Source organism: Vidua chalybeata, chromosome 8 (genome assembly GCF_026979565.1).
Source record: "Vidua chalybeata isolate OUT-0048 chromosome 8, bVidCha1 merged haplotype, whole genome shotgun sequence".
NCBI lineage: Eukaryota > Metazoa > Chordata > Aves > Passeriformes > Viduidae > Vidua > Vidua chalybeata.
This window is the reverse complement of record NC_071537.1, coordinates 10,262,441-10,280,976: the sequence shown is the minus strand read 5'-3', so window position 1 is coordinate 10,280,976 and position 18,536 is coordinate 10,262,441. Positions and strand designations below refer to the sequence as shown.

Genomic DNA, 18,536 nt, shown 5'->3' with positions numbered 1-18,536 from the left:
ATAACTTTATCAAATTTGAAAGGGTTTTCAGAGGGATTACATTATAAAAAATATCCAGCACAGAAAGCAAGACATTCTGATCGAATTTCAAGTATCTCTTCCAAAATATGGTCAACATCTTAATTACTGATAAAAATGGGTTTAATATTTTTTTTAAAAATACATTTTACCTTGTTGTGTACTGGGAAATAGTAAATCTTCTGTGACCAAACTGCTCCTTTCTGCACCCCCAAATTGCCAGTACCTACCATACAAAGTTTGGGTTGGATGATTAAGTCTGGCAAAGTTAAAACAGCTAAAAACAAAGTCTGTGGGGAAGTTTCATGTAACATTAATAAGAGGCAAAACTACCAGCCCCACCTATAATAGAAATAAGATTATCAAGGCTAGGTTTCCTTGATGATTCTCAAATGTTTCTACAGGCTTTTAGAGAAGATCTGGAATGCCTTATTCAAGAACAGATGAAGAAGGGCAATAACCCCACTGGACTGCTTGCATTACAGCAGATTGCTGAATACATTACAGCGAGCACTTTTACAGGTTTTTCCTCATCTTCACTCAGTAAGTGAATTATACATAACCTGCTTTTTTTTTTTTCTTCCAATTGTTACCAAGGCTTAAGAATGCTGGGATCTCCTGTTTCCTTGAATAAAAATTCTGTCAGAGCTTGCTTCAGCTGTGAAGTAGTGCAGATGGTGGCCTCAGCTTGCCTTTTTAGGCTTCATTCTCTCAAATTCTTTGACTTGTATAATGATATCCAAAATGGTTGGGATTCTCAAACTCAATTATTCTCTAATTTGTTAATAAAAGTTGAACTGACATAGGGAACAAAATGTTGTGTTCTGTTACTATTAGGGATTTAACATGAATATGAACTGAGATGTGAAATACATTGCCATTTAGTTTCTTTATTTTTCTACTCTTGCATATAAATTGTTACTAAAAAAAAAAAAACAACTCTGAGGTGGGGAGAATCCCCTGGCAAACTGAATTATCAGATAAACATCTCCCACAGTTAAGAACACTTCTAGTCTGCACTCTACTTGTAAAGATGTCACTGGGATCTCACAGTTAACACCCAAGTTCTTTCCAAGTCATGAAGCACTGAGACATTCAAGTCAATTTAAGTTCTGTGGGTGGACTTCATATGGGAGCTTGCAAGCCTGAAGTACAGTGGCAGCTGTCAGCATTCATCATCTCTGGAGATTTGGTCCCAAAATGGTACTTCAGGGTTTATTTAACAAAACAAGTGGAAGAGAACAGACAGGCCAAATAACCTCGTGTTCACGTCTCTGGTTGGTTACTGAGACTCTGCGTCCCACTGGTGTCTCTGCTGTGTTTGCCAGGGACAATGGGGACAGATCTCAAAGTGCACACTCCTTTTGTTGAAAACCAAGATGACTTTTACCTCTTTTGGTCTTAACTTTCCCTCTAAACAAAGGTTGTGGGCTGTCAAAAGGCTGTCATGCGTTCATGAAGGGGAGAGGGGTATGTTTGTGTAGTCACAAGTCAAAGACAGAAATTGATCTTTCTGATTTCTCTGTTAAGAGGTGATACCTTCTGTCTAAGGGTTTGAGAACTCTTGCACTAATCCTAATTTCTTCATTGAAGAACTGAAGTGCTAAGACTGAGATATCTCTTCAAATTAGTTTTGCTGGTGTCAGAAGTCTACAAGGAATATCTTCTCCTGTAACAAAAAAAAACCCTCAAAGTAACATATAAAAATACTTCATTAGTGACAAATGTCTTCGAGCACAGTTCCAGTCCTATGTAGGATATTGATTCAGGAGACAGCTCAGGAAAACCTCTATTTGGTCTCATAAATGCTAGTACTGATTTGCTAACCATTTAAATACGCTGCATCTGGAAGATCATGGCATAGCTGGAAATATATTTAATTGTCTAACTGGCCATCATCTATTTTTGTCTGTTTTTCAGGCCATGGAATGATTACACCCATCAATGACCTACCTGGGGTAGATACCTCCTCATTTGTTAAGGGAGAAAAACTTACTCGTTGCAAGTTAGCCAGTTTATACAGATTGGCTGACTTGTTTGGGTGGGCACATTTGCCAAATACCTATATCACAGTAAGTATTTTAGAGTAAAAAAAATTACTTAGAATCTCACCTATTCATTCAAATTATTTTTCCCCCTGATTAAGGTAAATTAGATCAGTAATCCATTTCCTGTCTCCTTTGCAGGTAAGAGTAAGCAAAGAACATGACCACATTCTAATTATTCCAAGAGGGCTGTCCTTTTCTGAAGCTTCAGCTTCTAATTTGGTATGTGGTTCACCTGCTGTAATAACCAGCAAGGCTCATGCTGTTTCTAAAATACTTTTGTGGCTGCTTAAATGGACTCCTGTAATTATGTTGTTTGGTTTTTTTTTAATATTTACCCACCAGATGAAAAGCTGATTAACTGCTTAGAAGGTACCAGTCTTTGTTGCCAGTATTTCTTCTTGGGTTTAGTTTTACTTTCTGTTTCTTTGTCTCCAGCTTCCATGTGGAGCAGCAAAGTTCTGTGTTCTTGTTTGATGAAGCTCACCAGTAACCTCAGTGTAGCCTTTTATAACCTGAGAGTGTGGCAATGCATGTGAAATGACTCTGTAGGAGTAGTGTTATCAGAATCACCTCTTACCTTTAGAAGTGAGGAGATAAAGTCAAATAATCTTCCCCAGGCTCAGCAAATGAGCTGGGTGAAGTTCCAGGCTGGTATTTAGGCAGTGGTAACTGCTAAATCACACATCTTTTGGTGTAGAACCTGCCATATGCTCTTCACGTCAGTGCATATCTGTAAAGAAACTGCCTCAAGGTGAAAGGGGTACCAAAATGAGATTGATACTATTACACAGCAAACACAGAACCAAAACACCATGACACATGACCCTGCTGTAGTTTTTTGTTGATCCAGGAATTACTATTTTAGTGTTCCAATGAATCTGAAAATTCCTTGTGCATTTCCCAGGCTCTGAATTATCTTTGTATTTAAAATGTAGGAAATGTTAATGGGATGCATTTTTCAAAGTCAGAAACAAGGAAAGCTCAGCTAGACTGAAGTAGAATATATGTTGTATCAGGGTCTTATCCTTACTTCTTCCATGGCTGAACTTCCAACAGCTGTCAAAGGCTGGTACAGCAGGGTGGTTTATTGACACACACATTCATGACTGCTCTCCTACTATTTTGTGCTCTGAGCTTTGAATTTGTGTGGGGAAATTTGGTGCTAAATAAGAAAGGAAGGCTATTTTCTAGATAACTGAAGTTGTCACAACCTCTCTGAGTATCATTTGTCTGTTTGCCTTTTTCAGGTTAAGGTGAACATCCTAGGAGATGTGGTGGACCAGGGAAGCACAGCTCTCAGTATTGACAGTGTGGGCTTCAGTCCACACGTGGCCATCTACTCCACCCGGCCCGACGTCAGATGTGTCATACACATCCACACCCCTGCCACAGCTGCTGTAAGGCTTCCTTTGGCACAGACTGAAAGAAAACAGCTTTGCCTTGTAAACTTTGGGCATATTTCTCCTCACAGCAGTTTCGTTTTTGTTTTAATGTCGACTCTGCACTGGTAAATAAAAGTGTGAGAGAGGGCTGGGCCGCCACAGTGGATTGGCATCAGAATAAACTGATGCTCAGAGATTATTATACTGAGGTTGAGGAGGTTGTAAAGCAAATAGTTTACACAGGCTTCATTTATAGCATCCTAGATAATATAATATGCTGTATAAATCATCTTCATTTGCATGATGCAGCTCCATTATTAAGTGGTTTGATTAGTTGTTACACTTAGTTTGGATTTACCTCAGTATTTAAATGTTACAGTTAATATAAACTTTAAATGGTCTGTATAATAGTGATAAAAATGTAAGGAGGCCTGAAAAAATTGGTTTAAAAAATTAAATTCTTATTATTTTATCTAGAAATGCATATATATATATACATTCCTTGCCTACAGACAAAATATAAAGGAATTAATAATTTCTTTTATGCTAGCTTTTTGAAGCAATAAATGTGGGAAAGAAAGATAAACCATTAAGTAAGCTGAGAATTGAACATGAATAAATTTCACACAAATTTCCTCCAATAAATATGTCCCTAGACTGGGTAGCAGCACCTCTCTCACTGTATTGCAAATTAGGCTGGTGGGGGGGGGTTGTTTCTAAGCTCTCCCTGTGGAGTTTGTCTGTCTTCTAACCAAGTACACCCTGCTAAGGCTTGGGTGGTTGAGATGTGAGTGTTAAGAGTTCCATTTTTCCCTAGTTACCAGCATTTCATTTTCATGAAACAGGTTTCTTCTATGAAGTGTGGCATCCTTCCCATATCACAAGAGGCTCTGATTCTGGGAGATGTTGCTTATTACAACTACCAGGGATCTCTTGATGAACAGGAAGAGAGAATTCAGCTTCAAAAAGTTCTTGGACCCAGTTGCAAGGTATTTAACCTCATTTATGTTCTTCATAAACAATTTTCATGTCATGCTCCAGTTTCTACCATTTAACATTAGTGTCTTCATTTACTAGGTATTAGTTTTGAGAAACCATGGTGTGGTAACACTAGGAGAGACACTGGAAGAAGCATTCCACTATATTTTCAATGTGCAACTGGCCTGTGAAACGCAGGTGAGAGAGAATTTATCTGTGTTTCATATCAAACAGTTATGCTGCAGAGTTACATATTGTACCCCATATGGAAAGACCTGTTACATTGCACAGTTTTGGAGTTGTGGAATCCAGGAATCCTGTATACCTGGTCAAAGAGAGACTGGAGTGATCAGGGAATCACCAAGGGAGTGGCACAAATACTCAGTCTAGGAACACTGACACAGTCTCCGTGGTGTTACACTCTGAAGGGTACAGAAGGTTTTGTTCCATGCTGTGCAGAGTGAGCCTCATGCAGGGACTCTGTCAGATAATAGCTTTGCTGGTACGCACTGCATGGGGAAGTGTGACTTAAGATCTCTCTTGAGAGCCAGCTCCTTTACTGATGCTGAATATTGTGACAAGAAAAGAAGCCTCTCTCTTCTGCTCACAGATTTGTAAAACCAAATTAAAAGAAGGTTTTCAGAGCAATGGTAGTGGGTGGCATATTTAAAAATAACTTGAATCACAAATTCAGTTGTTTCCATTCTGTCTACTTCAGCTACCTGGTTAGGTATCCAGATGTTACCTATAACATGTGAAGACAGACTACTGAAAGTGTTCTCACCTTTCATAAGTTTTAAGCCCATCCCCAGAAACATCATCACTTTGTTCTTGTTCCCCAGTGATCCTGTCCTCCCAAAGAGGTATTCAGACGTGCAAATGGCAGGCTCCCATTCCTTTCCTTCCTTGCCCTACCATTCATTTTGAGTTCAGACACTCTTTCATTTTGAAACAGCAAGAAAAATGAAAGATTTTTAATCTTGTGATGCAGAAAGATGTTTTTAAGGTACTCTGAAAGCAAGTGTTTGAATCTACTCCTTTTGAAATGCAATTAATAGCAGATGATATAATGCTTTCTGTAGCAGTCACTTGCTATGTATTTTAATACATTTTTTGGATAGTAGAAAACTAGCCTGAGAAGTAACCACAGCATGTATTTAAGTAACCTCCTGCTGCAAATTCAGAAAAGCAGAGAATACAAAAGCTTTTTCACAAATGAAATACACTCCTTGATGTCTCCAGGTTCATGCATTAGCTGGAGCAGGTGGGATAGACAATCTCCTACTACTGGATCTGCAGAAGTTCAAGCCTTCCACACACGCCGTGGCAGCAATGGGAGGAGGTGGAGTTAATATGGCTTCACAACAAAAATGGAAAGTTGGGGAGCAAGAATTTGAAGCGCTCATGAGGATGCTGGACAACCTGGTGAGAGCTTGCTGCTGGTGGTATCTATGTAGTCCTGTAAGGTTTTGAGTGTAGGATTAGGTTCTGTAAAGCAAATTAATTTTTAGTCATACTATTTCTGACAGCAGTATTCTGTCTTAATAAGAATCTATAATGCTTTGAGCTTCAATTCTGTCCCACCATCTTACAAACGTACAGCAACTTAATAGTAAAAAAACTTAATTTTCATTTTTTTAAACATTCTTTTCTTCCTTTCCATCTTCACAGGGATACAGAACTGGCTATGCCTATAGGCAACCATTAGTCAGGGAAAAACCCAGACATAAGAGTGATGTTGAGATCCCAGCCACTGTGACTGCCTTTTCCTTTGAAGATGATACAGTCCCACTTTCCCCCCTGAAATTCCTTGCACAGAGGCAACAGAGAGAGAAGACAAGATGGCTGAACTCTCCAAACACATACTTGAAAGTTAATGTGCCTGAGGAGTCCTGGAATGGGGAAGCCAGTCCCAGGACTAAGATCACGGTAGGTTGATATGTTGGACAGTCACTTTGGTTTTGACCTACTTGAAAGTAAGTTATGCACAGTTTATATGTGGAAATCCCATTTTATATGAGGAAATCTTGAATAAGATTAGCAAATAAGTTTATTGAGTAAATTAAAATAGGCTTTTCAGAGCCTTAATGACATTGGTACTAAGAGTCTCTTCTCTTTGAGGAGAGAGGGATTGACTGTAAGAGTAACACTTTTATGATAAAATTTAACAATTGTTTCACAGTTCTAACCATCTCTTCTTATTTCTGAAGTAGAAAACAGTTTTTCTATCACTTCTTCTTGTGCTCTTAGTTATCCACCAAATATAGTAAGGCTTTAAGTCAACCGTGGGTTGTTCTTTTTTCACATGAGGGAGACAGGAGCTCTAATTCATCTCTTGCTGTCCCCTTTCTATTTGTGAGCCTACTGAAAACAGCTTTCAAAAGGTCTGTTCGTGCTACAGGCTTTTAATGATGATAAAGATTTTCCCCCTCCTGCAGCTCAGCAAGATGCTTACACTTAGTTTCCTGCCTTCAGAGAGGTGGCCCTCGTGGGACTACAGAGCGTGTTATTGCTCTTCAGCTACTCCCAGTACAACTGTAAAAGCATCAGCTCCTCCTGCTGGCAGGCTGGCAGATTTCTAAACCTGAGTTTGGGAAAAGCACCCTCAGAACCCTGCTTGAGAAGGGAAAAAAACTGTAGTCAGTGTGTGATCAGCAGAGGTGGAAGCTGGTTGCATGAACAAGGGCTCTAGATCTACATGCCAGTTATAGAAAGTGTGATGCTTTCTAAAAACAGCATCATTAGTACACAGCATTTTTTAGGAATGTATGTCAGTATTTACAAAAAGTAGTCATGTTCAAGGCAACTTAAATCCTCTTGGGCAACCACACAAACCTGTAAAGGAGTTTGGATTATTTTTTTAGGTGTCATGTGGAATTGAAAATAAAGTCAGAAAGTCCTTTCTTGATGTCTCTTCTTTAACAGTAAGACAACACAGAGAATTCCTTTCCATCATACTGGGTATTTTAGCTTCCATCTTTTTTATTCCCCTCTTTAAGTGGATGAAAGCTGATGACTCCTCCAAGACTAGTGGAGGAACGCCAATCAAAATTGAAGATCCAAACCAATTTGTTCCTCTAAACACAAACCCAAGTGAAGTGTTGGAAAAGAGAAATAAGGTAAAATAAACTGAAAATCGTAACATTTCCAAATAAAATTATGTGTTCAAGTAATGATTCAGCAGAGCAGTAAAATAACATTTTCAAATGTTTTATTAAGAAGGGTCTTACACTATATGTGATTTTTGGCACCAAAACCATGTATTTAAATGTGTGATATACATAAAATCTGTAGATATGTATGCAATATTTATATATTTAAATTGTGAGTGCAATAGTCTGATGAAGGATGAGTGTTAACTCTGGAAATGATAGATTGGGAATGGTAGTCCCTGTTATTTAGCATTTTATTTAGTAGATAATTAGGTGTCAACACCAACAGAATTGCTGAGCCTCATCTGCAGCATGAATCAATCTCAGACTCTAATTTTGTTCTGTTCTAATTTGTCTAGTGCTTGTTAAGCTAGAATTCCTAATGGCAGCAAAAAAAAAAAGAAAATGAGAGATTATTGTTGGATCTCTCTGTAAACAGAAATATCTCTCTGCTTTTCCCTTCCAGCATGAAAGACACTGATTATCAGACTGACCAAATACTCCACCCTCAGCATAACTATATTAACAGATATTCAGGACACTTTTCATTGGGTTGCATATTTTTTCTTTCTTGGAAAGCACTATATCAATGTCCTTGGGGACTGAAGTGGAGTTAGCAGGAGCAACTCCCTTCCTCAGAACTGGAAAGGCACCCTCTAATCACCAGAGATGAATAATACATGTCCCAGGCAATGATTTTTAAATTCATGCATGTCACTGGCTCACAGAGAGTTTGTTCCTAATTCTCTGCTGTAGGATTTTCTTTATATGATCTGTGTTGGTATCTATATCTGATCTGTCAATATCTTGAGCTCTGACAATTAGAAGCTAAGGCTGTTAGTTTAGGGAAAACAATAAACTATTCACAGAAGGAAAAACTTTACCAACCTTTGTGATCACAGAGTTTCCTCCAATAGCTGAACATGCATCTTTTATGAGGTGCAGAGGACAGGTTCAGATGCTATTCCTGGGAGCTTATTTCTAAATGTTGGCTTACATGAAGTGCAAGAACTGGGATTGGGGTAAATATTTGTGAGTACTGAAAGAGCCAAACAACATATGCTGTGTATTTGAAGGTGGAAGAAGAGTCCTTAATCTTTAGGTGCAGCAGCACACAGCTTGAGTTTCCAGCCATTCACTGCTGCCTGTGTTAGTGGCTTTGCAAAGCTGATGGGCATAGGGTTTGTTAAAGAAAAATACCTGTTTCTAACCTGGTTTATTTTCGCTCTATAGATAAGGGAGCAAAACCGATATGACCTAAAGACAGCAGGACCTCAGTCTCAGCTGCTTGCAGGGATTGTTGTGGATAAAAAGCCAAGTTCAGTGAGTACAACATAATTAACTAATTTACAATGGTTCAGGTTATTTGGCTGCCTGTCTTTCAAATGTCAGCTTGGGCCATTTTCATTCTAAATATTTTGTTAGAACTGATTATTTTCATGCCAGTTTTAGAGGTGTGGTACATCTTATTCATGTTTAATTTTAAAGGTTTAAGAAGTTACTTTCAAATTGACATGTGCATGTTAAGTTTGCCACTATTAATGTTAATGAAGTATGATCCTTGTCTAGGATCATATAAGTGAGAGAGGAAGAACTTTGGAATGCATGGGGCCAAAAATAGCCTTCATTAGTCTGTGGAAGTGATGCTAAAGATAACAACTGAATCCAAGAAGTAGCTCAGTTTAAAAGGGAGGATGTGACCATGTGGAAGACAGCTTTCATTAGAAACAGGCTTCTTATTGGGAGAGAGGGTTTCCAGTTTCTTTCCTGCCCATATTAATCTTTTCTTGAATAGAATATACTTTCAAACACTATAGATATCCCTAATAAGGTCATTCAACATACTGTGTTGAATTGGAATTCTAAGACTTTCCAGCTATCCAACAGTTAGTACATCTGTGTTTAAATTCTGTATTCCCTGCCAAAACTTTGTCATCAAACTTTGGCCAAAAAAAAAAAAAAAAACCCTGAACATTTTGCTTGTTACTTCTTATTTTTTAACTGTTAAATTCTGTGTCTTTCTCTTTCCCAGCCAGTGCAGTTTGATGATGAGCACGCGCCGCCAGCACCACCCAACCCGTTCAGCCACCTCACCGAAAAGGAACTGGAAGAGTACAAAAAAACCATTGAGCGCAAGCAGCAGGGGTTGGAAGGTCAGCAGTGTGGTTTGAATTGCTGGGGTTTATATTTTAATAATAAGCTTGAAAATATCTACTGTAAAAAAATGTGTGCATGTTAATTATTGGCATATACTGCCGGCAACTAGCTTAGAACTAATTATTCCTTGAGGTGGTAGAATTCTTTTGTTAAATGTGGTTCGTTCTTTTACTTTAGTTAGTGCTGAAATTAAAGCAATGAAAGGTTTGCAGAGAAATGGGGTTGACAAAAACACAATTAACCGTAATGAATTTTTGTGTCAGAATCATAGAATAACTTAAGGTGGAAGAATCCACAAAGGTCATCTTAAGCCAACTCCTCCTCAAAGCTGATACTAAAGTTTGATCAAGTATCTCGAGTCTGTGCCCAGCTGAGCAAAAGTTTACTGGGATGTTTGGCCCTGGCTTCTCTAATTTTACTTCTGTTCTCTCAGTGTGCAAGTCTCACCTACTTTCACTTTTCATACCTTCTTCCAATACTACTATTCCATAGAGAATTACTAATTCAGGGTTGATTTTATTTTTTAACAGTAACACTTACTGTGAATTCTTCTTCACTAATTCTGTGTAATAAAACAACTTTGCTATATGTCACACTCAGGACATAATGTAATAGCTTACTGTACCAGCAGACTGTGACAAGATAAAACTATGGGGCACGCTACTTGGAATGAAACCCTGCCACCTTTTTAATGCTTTCTAATAAAGAACTAATATATACCAATTTTTAGCAGATAAACAAATCCATAATTCTTTAGAGTTTCAACTGTGTATTGTATTAGTGCTGTTGTCAGCATGAGCAACACAAAGCTGTAGCAGACCTGTAAATCTTGTAGCATCATCACTGACACTCTTGCTTGATTTTCACTTTTGCTTGGCTACTAACTCACATCTTGTCCTGCAGATGCTGAACAGGAATTATTCTCAGATGACGGTTCATCTGTGTCACAAATTCAGTCACAAACTCAATCCCCGCAAAATGTCCCAGAAAGATTAGAAGGTATTCCATGCAATTTCTGTTTGATGCCAAAGGCTCCAATAACCCAAGTCCTTGACTCTGCTGATGCACTTTTACACATGCATGAAGTCAACTGAGTCAAAAGGAGCCCTCTTTTGCAAAGTTTGGGTGGTACTCTGTCCAGAAAGCTATTTTTTCCATTTTTTTAAATACAACATTCTCACAAACAGAAAACAACTCAGGGCATGCTGAAACTTAGATATTAACCAGGTGGAGCAAATAGATATTATATTTCATTTTACTGAAAATGTTAAGAATAATTCTTTTGCCTAAGACTTTTCTAGAAGTCTAAGTAGGCATTTTAAAAGGAAAGTTCTCCAATGCCTTCTGTATGGAATGGCTGTGTTTTCATAAATCAGTCTCTTGCAGTAAAATGTAATTCTGACTGTGCTTGAGGCTGTGTGTGCTGTGTAGACTATATTTGTACATACTCTATACAGCTTGAGCTGTGCATGCACCTTGCAAAGACAAGGTTAAATTTTTCAGCCCATTTTCCCTTAATGACATTTTGACTGTGTTGTCAGCTTACAGCAACTAAGACTGTGGATAAAAGGGAAAAAACCACATCTAAGCACTTTGGGTTTCATTCTTTGAATCACAGTCCAGACTCGCAGGCTTTGTCTCAATACTGATTTTTTTTTTCATTAAAGTGTACATAAATAATTGCAAAATCATGTGCTTTTTCAGAAAACCATGAGGATTTCTACACCCAGAATGCCAACCTAATATCCGTGGAGATGCCAGTTGTGGTGGTGAACGGGAAGGAAGATGCGCACGACGTGGAAGAAGATCTCACCAGGAGGGTCAGTCAGTTGAGTACTGTGGAGAGCGTAGAGATTACCATTAAAGGCTCTGAAAAGATAGAAGAGGCTCTGTCCCCTGAAGGGTCACCTTCCAAATCCCCTTCAAAGAAAAAGAAGAAATTCCGCACCCCATCCTTCCTGAAAAAGAGTAAAAAGAAGGAGAAGGTAGAAGCGTAAGTGCAGTTCTGTTGTGAGGAGACATTGCACATTTTAAACCTTTAAGTTGACCATTAACAGCATAGTGTTAGGGGTGTGCAGTAACTGGACTTTTAACCTAAACAAGTAGAAACTGGAAGAGGTTTTGCTTTAAAGAAACCAAACAAAGAGACAAACAAACAAACAAACAAAAAAAACTTTCATGTTAATTGCAAATTAATTCATCTCTCACTTAGCTGTGTCCAAAATTGCTATGAGGGTTGGAAACATTGATTAGTTTCATGTAGAACTACACTGGCAGGTGCTCAATTACCATCATAGCAAGGTCAAATACCATCACAGTATGCAGCAGCAAGTTCTGCTTGGAGTATTTTGCAGACCTGAAAATTTTCAGTACAGTTAAAGTCTTTAATAAAAAGTTACTGTTGAGACCATATGACTTTTTAAAACTGCTGTCTCATTTGGGAACCAGATCATACATTTTTGTATTGTGGTTTTTGACCATATATTTTATGTTTCTGTACCCCTATTTGAGTGGGTACATATTAACAGCACACCTTTGCATCTTTTTTAAGATTAGCTCATATACAAATAATATACACTGGCACATAATACTAGGGGAAAAACTGTGTAAGAGAAAGTTTATTTGGAATTATACAAAATGTCTAAAGAATTCCATTATTCAATAACTTTTTTGCCAAATATTTCATTTTAGTGAAATATAATTTTTGAAGACTTCTTTTTTATTCTATCAGTTGGGGTGGGGGAAACCCTTATTTTTCAAGAAGGGGGATTTTATACACTTAACATTGATAATTTAGTTTAACTGACAAAACAAAAAGAAGATTTTATATGTTCAAATGTTTGTATACCATTCAGTATAAAGGTATTATAAGCATGTGAACCAAGCATTTAATAGTTAGATTGTATTTAAGAATGCTTGGTTTAGAGTATACTTAAATATAATTCAGGAATCCAGGCACTTCAAAATCAAAGGATAAAAGCATATAAAATTGAACTGGATTCATGTTTAAAAATTATTTGTGGGTTGTTCTTTTTCTCTCTCATGGTATTGCTAATGAATGAAGAAAAATAATCTCTTAACATAACCAAATGAAGGAAACAAAAATGTTAAAAGGGAAAGTGAAATAGTAGGGAAATAGGAGGAGACAAAGAAAGAAAAAGTTCGGTGATTATTTTTTTTAAATATATGATATGGATTGCGGGATATTTTTATTAAATCAGCAGAGTGACATTTCCATATTAGATGTTTTAAATAATTTGTATGGATTCATGCAGAGTGCAACACTTTGGATTTTTTCTTCAGTTTCATTTACATTGTAAAAGGGTCTCGTGAATCTGTGTTGTCCTTTGGATGAACCCAGAGCAAATCAGAGCCTAGTGCCATGGGTAAGGGTGGTACTGCCACTTACTCATTTTTACTTGTGTGTCATTTTAGTACTTTTACTGTATTGTAAATACAAACTAAACATAGAAATTAACATAGGGGTTTCTTCGCTGTGTCAAATGTCTGTAAATCAGTCATCGCAATAGGAAGTACATCTTTTAAGATCCATGTGATTCCCAAATTACCGGTTGAAATATTATACAATATATAATTGTTAAATATGGCTGGAGAGTGGTTTGGCATGCAAAAATGTTGATTATAGCATGTTTGGGGGCTGGTTAGCTTTGACCGTGTAAGTGTGATAATGCAATGTTGGAATGGATCCTGGAAACAATTTTCTAGCTGTCACTAAATACTGGAATCAGTGTTTTTATCATAGTGGAAACTTTCAGTTGCTTACTTTGTTTTTTATGTTCTACATTATTTGTGTTGTATTACAACATATGTAGAAACAGTAACCTGTGAACTACGCTTTTCATAACTTTTTTAAAAATATATCTAAATGAATGCAATGTGCATAAATATTTTTTAAAATGCAACCGTGAACTATTTGCACCTTTTGCTAATGCCTCTATTTACTTGCTTTGGCATAAAGAATGAGCCAGCCAACTCTTGTGTCCTGTGGAAAATATATAAATGTTATCTGAAATTGCTCATAGATGTAATGCTAATTAATGTTAAATCACAAATAAACAGTATTTTAAATAGATGGATTTCATATAGCAGCCTTTTGTTTATGCACTTACATTTCTTGCTTGAAGAGAAGATGCTTTGATTTTGCATGTTGCTTCTCAAGAATTTATTCTGGAGAGGACTTCTTGCTTGTGCTTATCCTGAGAGCTCTGCAAGAAAATAACCTGATCTGGCTGTTGAGGAGCTTTTGTGTCTGTCACAGGTGCTGGAGGGGAAAGAGGACAGGCCCATGGTAAAAGGCAGGACACTGCCAGGCAGTTGTTCTGAGCCCAGGGGGTCTGTGCTTGCCCAGCCTGGGCTGCCTCCTGCTCTGCAGCACCAGGGCATCAGAGGTGACATGAGGGACTGGGATGGTTTTAGTGCTGAGTAAGTACAGAGCAAGGAAACAGATCAAAGAAATTACCTCTTTTTGAAATTATTATTAATAAAACAAAGGTTTTCTTACAGAAAAACCTTAATGTAAAGTTTTTTGAAGATATCTGTGTCATGCCCTGCCAACGTACGCTGTATGTCAGAGCCTGTGAAGCTGCAGAAGTTGCAGTGTAGCTGTATTAACTCTGTGAAATGTCTTTAAGGACTCCACAAAGCCTTTTGTTTCTGTTTACAAGAAAGTCAAAATTCAGCCCGCTGAGTCTGGTGACAGTTTGATGAACTTGGTTCCCATGTGGTAGGATAATTTTGGTTTAGCATTTTAAATAAATCTTGGCCAAGATTTTAGTATTTTTCAGACTATCATTTGTCTGCAGAAGCCTCTACAGTCTTTTTAGTGCTGCACTAATGTGAAAATAGACACTGTATCAACACAGAGGAGTGTCCACTGTAAGGCTAAGGGCATATATGATTTACTTCTTTAGGTTCTTTTTATTCCCAAGCGTCTACAAACCACAGCAGACCCTTCATTTTCACTTAAATCTTACTCTTTCACAGTGTTACCCAAAGGATCTGAGATTCTGCAAGCCAAAGCATGGGATTAAAGTAGATGTTTGTAACAGGCATAATAGCATTAAAACTTAAGTTTTGTGAAGTAGGAGCCCTTGGAAAGATGAGCTTCAAAATGGATCATTAATATGATAGGAAATAATTATTGTCATTAGGCTGCTTAACCCAAGAGAGAGCAATACAGAGAAGCAGTGTTTACTGTGAGGAATTGCATGCAAGCTACCACCCAAGAACATTAAAAAGGAAAAGGATTTATAAAGCAGTACATCCAGGTGATTGCCTGTTGTTGTCTTTTACAGACTTCCACCTGTTCTGGAGTTAAGTGTTACATAGCAAAGCAGATTTTGCAGAACCTGCAGGATGAGATGTATCAGGCTTTAGAAGCCACAAGGAGACAGAATAATGTCATGGTTAGGGGTTTAATAGGCCATTTTGACTCATATTTTCCTGCCTTGCCAGTTGAGTCCATTACACACTGTTGAGCACGTGGCATGAATTGCTGTCATCTCTGGGGCAAGTAGTTGAGGATTTTCTATTTTCTACATATCCACTTTGCAAAAGTGTTGAGTTTTCACTATTTGAGCTGATGGAAACTTCTCAAACAGGATGCACTGCAGTGTATCCAAGGACAGGGAGAAAGGGCCACGGTGTCCCATGCTGTGCACGTGGGTCTGGTGGAAACTTCTGATGTGAGCGCCGATGTTCTCTCTTCCTTTCTGCAGACTGGCAGGGAAACACATCCCCTCACCCATGGGGTTGCTGTGGGGGTTGGTGTTTGTCCTTTCAAAGACCCAGGGTGTTACAAGAGGTGCAGGGCTCTGAAAGGCACTGACCAGGAGCTGCCTGGCCGTGTGTGTGTGGGCAGCTGGAGCGGGGCCAGCCTGGCCGTGGGCGTTGCCGCGGGCAAGGCAGCGTGCTGGGAACACCAGGACAGCATTCAGCGATGGTGGGCACTTCTGGCATGCTGGCTGTCACACAGCCTGCAGGAACTTGCAGCTTGGCCAAACTTGCAGTCTCTTGGGGAAATAGTAGAAAGCACATGCTCAATATAAACATTGCTCAGCCCTTCACCACAGTTTCTAATCTCAATTTCAAAGCCAGCAGTAATTTAGGTTTCTGAGTGAAAAGATTGACAGAATACAGTATGAAAAAACTTACATTTTTCTACAGCCTTGACCTTTGGAAATGTTGGGCTACAATAGCTGTACTTTTTACACGTGCCAGCAGTACATGGAAACACACCCAGATGGTTTTTGTGTGGAGCAGCACACAGCATGGACAGCTTCGGTCAAGTTTGATCAACTTAAAGGCAAACAAAACAAAGCCTGATGATGGGAACTGCAGGGCGAACAAGAGTTCACACTTTCAAATTGTGGTTGAGAGTCCCAAAGTCAAACAGAGCCTCTGGGAGGTGAGAATTCAAGCGGCCTTTAGGTGGCATCAGACCCTCGCGCTTGCTGCCTTTGTTCCCCACAGTCGCAAAGCCAGCAACAAAGCGCTTTCAAAGAAGGTATTTTTGGTGGAGATTTTGTGGGCTTTATTCCAGTTCCAGTGCAGAGAGATGAAAGCAGACATCTGGCTGCCGGACTCATTTTCTATATTGATTCATTTCAAAATCCAGCAATGGAGGAGGCTTTGGCAGGGAGGCAAGACTCCTCCTCTCCCTTCCATCCTTTTGCAACAAGCTAAGAATGTTGATGAATTTTTTTTTTTAACTTTTAAACTCACTCCACTGAGCAGAATAATATCCATTTGTTCAATATTTTCTCCCTATCAACCTTACCCACAGGCCAGAGACTTCTCAGTGGTTCTGAATGGTGGGGCAGAAACCACAGGAGACCCCAGTGGAAAACCCCTGGTGCCAAAGGTTCCCACACCCTTCTGTCTCACCTACTCCCATGTCATAAATTCCAGGCGCATTTCCTTTCACATTTGCAGCGGTAGCTCGATACAACTGTGTGTCTCTGGACACTGCTGGAGCTTTTGCAAATTTTCAATTTGCAAATGTTATTTGTAAAAACAAAACCTGTGCCCTGGGTTATTAGGGTAGTGAGTAGTTGAACTGTATAAGGAGAAACTGAAATTCTCTGGGGTGGTGACGTGGTCCCGGGCATGGTCCTGACCGCTCCCAGCCCTGGCTGCCATTGCCAGCTGGTGCTGGATTTGACCTTCAGCCTGTCAGCTGCTGGCTGCTCTCTGACCTCCCAGGCACAGCACTCATCCCTCTCCTCCCAAAGGTACAGAAAGTTCAAACATGGACTGAAGTGAGGTGCTTAACTTAATGGCCTGGCTTTTCTTGAAAGGCTGAGCATTTAGCCATGCCAGGGAGAGCTGCAGAAGAGCAAGTTGTTTAGCCCTCAGCTTGATACAGTGAGAGTCAAATAATCCCTGGACTGCAGGGAACACGTAGCCTCCCAAAGCAGCATTTTGATGAGCTGTGGTTGAGGACTTTGCAGGGACTGAATTTCTCAATGAACATCTTGTCAACCCAGGCCCTTCCCTCTCCTCCACTGGGATGGAAAATGAAAGCTTGCTGCAGATGGCTGAATTTCCGTGTCCAGGGTGTTGAGAGCAACTGATTGACCCCTAATAAACATGCCATGTTAAAACATGTTAATGGCAGTGTGAAGACCTGCCTGAGCTTGTCTCTTAAGCTGATGTTTGGCACAGTGGCACTAAAGCTTGGGGACACTTCAGGCCCCTGCACCAATGGCCATGTGGGGCAGATGTGTACCCAGGCAGGTGTTGAGCTGGGGCCTCAGAGGTTTTCCAGAGGACCAAAGCCACCGCATCTCCTGAGTTGTACCTTTGCTGAGTGCCAAAAAGGACCTACAGAAAACTCTGAACACACTGCAGCAGCTGCAGTTTATACACAGTGCTTTGCCCTTGGATGTTGGACACTTTCAGCCCCAATCCTTCTTTAAGTGGATGGACAAGACAGAAGCTGTCTATTAAATCCACTCAGCAGAATGGGAATGTGGGACAGTAACTCCCTTTCCCAAACAGGAACTACCAATTTCTTATTCCAGTGAGTATAAGCATCCTCCCCTTTCTAGAAGAGAGGTACAGTGTTTTCAATACTTACTCTTTCCATCTGGCTAGACAGCTCTCTCAAACACCAATACCTATAATTACATATATTATGTATATTTGTATATACATATTACACATGCTAATTATATCTACAGAGGCATTAAAATGTTTACCCTGCTTGACTTCAGTTTTTTTTAAAGCTGGCAGCATCCAACCAACATTAGGAATATGCTGTATAAATAAGTAGAGTTTATTTAGATTTATTCAACAGTGTTTACAACTAATAAGTAACCACATCCATTAAAGTCCTGATCTCCTGGCTGGCATGTCACCTACATGTGATCATTCACCTTCAGCTGGAGCAGCTGGTTCTTCCTGGATTTATTTAATGCGGCTAACTTCACAAATGACCTGGAAGAGGCACATTGGGCAGAATTTGATCTGCTGCTGTCTGTCTAATGGGAGAATATTTGGGCATTGGAGTAGTTTTCTTATAAACAGATATTTTGGGCTGTCTTACTCCACTTGGCTTGGTTTCTGCCTTTCCAGTTGCTTTATGGTACTAGAGATGCCCTAATGCCTTCTCAGGGTGAGGGTGAAGGTGCTGTGTCAGTGTCACCTGTTCCATCCTGCCAGCACCAGGATGTCTGGGGTACCAGCTGCTCTCTGGGGTTACTGGGCCTCTTATGGATGTTTCAAGAAGTAACAGTTTCCTGTCCCTTCATTGAAAATGAGCTTTGTGCAAATGAGAG

General features: G+C 39.3%; 1 protein-coding gene across 3 annotated transcripts in view; it reads left to right on the top strand.

The window, feature by feature from the left end:
• The window catches only part of ADD3 (adducin 3), a 91,860-nt gene extending 78,032 nt beyond the window's left edge, over positions 1-13,828 (top strand). For 2 of the 3 annotated variants that reach the window (XM_053949163.1, XM_053949164.1), the window contains 13 exons: positions 423-561; positions 1,939-2,090; positions 2,205-2,285; positions 3,314-3,463; positions 4,294-4,437; positions 4,526-4,624; positions 5,669-5,851; positions 6,098-6,355; positions 7,426-7,545; positions 8,812-8,901; positions 9,611-9,731; positions 10,639-10,734; positions 11,440-13,828. In XM_053949163.1, coding sequence (XP_053805138.1) covers positions 423-561; positions 1,939-2,090; positions 2,205-2,285; positions 3,314-3,463; positions 4,294-4,437; positions 4,526-4,624; positions 5,669-5,851; positions 6,098-6,355; positions 7,426-7,545; positions 8,812-8,901; positions 9,611-9,731; positions 10,639-10,734; positions 11,440-11,732 — 1,926 coding nt within the window. In that variant the 3' untranslated portion in view covers positions 11,733-13,828. The remainder of the gene's footprint in view (positions 1-422; positions 562-1,938; positions 2,091-2,204; positions 2,286-3,313; positions 3,464-4,293; positions 4,438-4,525; positions 4,625-5,668; positions 5,852-6,097; positions 6,356-7,425; positions 7,546-8,811; positions 8,902-9,610; positions 9,732-10,638; positions 10,735-11,439) is intronic. The other variant, XM_053949165.1, reaches the window with a different exon arrangement.
• The last annotated feature ends 4,708 nt before the right edge of the window (positions 13,829-18,536 follow it).